We start from the raw sequence: 2,783 nt of genomic DNA on the forward strand, positions 1-2,783 counted from the left end.
ACACACACACACACACACACACACACACACACACACACACACACAATTACTTACTTCCCACTGCCTGAATGATTTTTAATGAAACCATTCCCCATAAGCACCTTGGACTTAGGCCATAAAAATACCAGTGGCTATTGTCTTCGAAAGTCCCTGTTATGTGGGGAAGTTCACAAAAACAATGGCTATAAATTTAGTGATCTTTCCACCAGGCATTTTACATATGCTCTCTCAGTTAATGTACCCTCAAAACAACCCTAGGAGTTACCTACAGAGGAAGGGTTAAGGCACAGATGGCTTATTGCTGGGGAGGACAGCGGTTGCCCACCTAGCCTCCATCTTCTTGTTCTCCCTTCCCCACAGAATCCCAGCTGGCTCCCAGAGGTAGTGGTGGAGGTGTTAAGAAGTGATTGAACTCTAGATATATTTTGAAGATATAATACCCAACAGAAAATGTGAGGGACTGGCCGTTAAGTGTGAGAAAAAGAAAAAAGTTAAGGATGAGATTGGGCATGAAAAGTGTTGGGTAAACTGGAGGACTTCCTACAAGTACGAAATTATACATTTTATTAAGAAACATGAACTTCTCCATTATGGCCTCTCTCCGCCATGGTGTACAGAGACCCTTTTTGGCTGGAGGAAGTTTTCCCCTCTCAGCCAGGCTCCGTCATTGCAATTTCTTCTAATTATTAGTGTGCGCAGACTCAGAGGGAGCAAATAGATTTCAAGAAGAATGTTGCCAAAATAGGCAGAAGGTTCCATCCCAAGTTAAAAATAAACCATTTTTTAATCCGTTGGAAAACTTACCTCAATAATCCAGAGCCAGCTGTACCCTGTCCTAGCTCCTCCATGATGCCCTTCTTCCTCTCCACAGCTCACAGCAGGCAGGGAAGACGGAGGGTCTTCAGGCTGCTTCCCTGACTACCCTAGGATGGATGCGTGTGGCTGGAAAGAAATGGAGGTTGCCCTGGTCAACTTTGATAACTCAGATGAAATCCAGGAAGAGCCAGGCTATGCCACAGACTTTGACCTAACCACCCCGAAAGGCCAGACTGGGAGCAGCTCCTTCTCCAACTGGAATATCTTCAACAACGACAGCACCAACCATGAGACGGCCTTCTCCAAGCTCCCAGGAGACTACATCGATCCCCCAGGGCCTGAGGCAGCGGTCTTGAATGAAGGAAACCAGCGGGTGATCATCAACATTGCTGGGCTAAGGTTCGAGACCCAGCTCAGAACACTCAATCAGTTCCCAGAGACCCTCCTGGGAGACTGGGAGAAAAGGATGCAGTTCTTTGACTCCATGAGAAATGAGTATTTCTTTGACAGGAACCGGCCCAGTTTTGATGGAATCCTATATTATTACCAGTCTGGTGGGAAAATCCGGCGCCCGGCCAGTGTCCCTATCGACGTCTTTGCTGATGAGATCTCCTTCTATGAACTGGGCAGTGAGGCCATGGACCAGTTCCGAGAGGATGAAGGCTTCATCAAAGATCCTGAAACATTGCTCCCCACCAACGACATCCACCGGCAGTTCTGGCTCCTCTTCGAGTACCCTGAGAGCTCCAGCGCCGCCCGTGGTGTGGCCATGGTCTCTGTCTTGGTCGTGGTCATCTCCATCACCGTCTTCTGCCTTGAGACACTTCCCGAGTTCCAAGAAGACAGGGAACTGAAGGTGGTGAGAGACTCCAGCCTCAACATGAGCAAGACCGTCCTCTCCCACACCATGTTCACCGACCCTTTCTTCCTGGTGGAGTCCACCTGCATCATGTGGTTCACCTTCGAACTGGTGCTCCGCTTTGTGGTCTGCCCCAGCAAGACCGACTTCTTCAGGAACATCATAAACATCATCGATATCATCTCCATCATCCCCTACTTTGCAACCCTCATCACGGAGCTGGTCCAGGAGACAGAGCCGAGCACCCAGCAGAGCATGTCCCTGGCCATCCTGAGGGTCATCCGCCTGGTGAGGGTCTTCCGCATCTTCAAGCTCTCCCGCCACTCCAAGGGGCTGCAGATCCTGGGGCAGACGCTGAAGGCTTCCATGCGGGAGCTGGGGCTGCTCATCTTTTTCCTTTTTATTGGGGTCATCCTTTTCTCCAGTGCAGTCTACTTTGCTGAGGTGGACGAGCCAGAGTCCCATTTCTCTAGCATTCCTGATGGCTTCTGGTGGGCGGTGGTCACCATGACAACTGTGGGCTATGGGGACATGTGCCCAACCACCCCAGGAGGGAAAATTGTGGGTACTCTGTGTGCCATTGCAGGGGTCCTCACCGTTGCCCTCCCTGTGCCTGTCATTGTCTCCAACTTTAACTACTTTTACCACCGGGAGACTGAGAATGAGGAGAAGCAGAACATCCCAGGAAAAATTGACAAACTCCTCAATAGTGTGGGCTCAAGAATGGGCAGCACAGACTCTCTTAGTAAGACCAACAATGGCTGCTCCTCAGAGAAGTCTAGGAAGTGATGTGTCCAGGGCTTCTTGGCCCCCTGAGTCTCCTGGGTCTCTCTGTGTCTCTCTCCCCCACCCACCTCTTGCTCTCTGTCTTTTCAGAAACCAAAATGTATCATTTGTGACCAACAGGCCATCTTTGATTGGAAGCTATTTTAATAAACTGATACTTCTGCTCTATTTTCTGAGCTGTGTCTTTTCAATCGACTGTAGAAAGGTCCTTTCCTATGAGGGGGTAGTTCAGGTCCTTGCTACTCACCTGTGGTCCCCAAGACCATCATCTGGAAGCAAGGAAATACAGAATCAAAGGCCACCTCAGACCTGCTGAATCAGA

At 49.7% G+C, this 2,783-nt stretch overlaps 1 protein-coding gene across 1 annotated transcript; it reads left to right on the plus strand.

Annotated features, from left to right (window-relative positions):
• Window positions 1–563: 563 nt before the first annotated feature.
• Window positions 564–2,507, plus strand: KCNA10 (potassium voltage-gated channel subfamily A member 10). Its single transcript, XM_004263169.3, has one exon. It carries the CDS (start codon window positions 929–931, stop codon window positions 2,462–2,464), a length of 1,536 nt encoding a protein of 511 aa, XP_004263217.2. The 5' UTR covers window positions 564–928; the 3' UTR covers window positions 2,465–2,507.
• The last annotated feature ends 276 nt before the right edge of the window (window positions 2,508–2,783 follow it).

This window comes from Orcinus orca, chromosome 1 (genome assembly GCF_937001465.1).
Source record: "Orcinus orca chromosome 1, mOrcOrc1.1, whole genome shotgun sequence".
Taxonomy (NCBI): Eukaryota; Metazoa; Chordata; class Mammalia; order Artiodactyla; family Delphinidae; genus Orcinus; species Orcinus orca.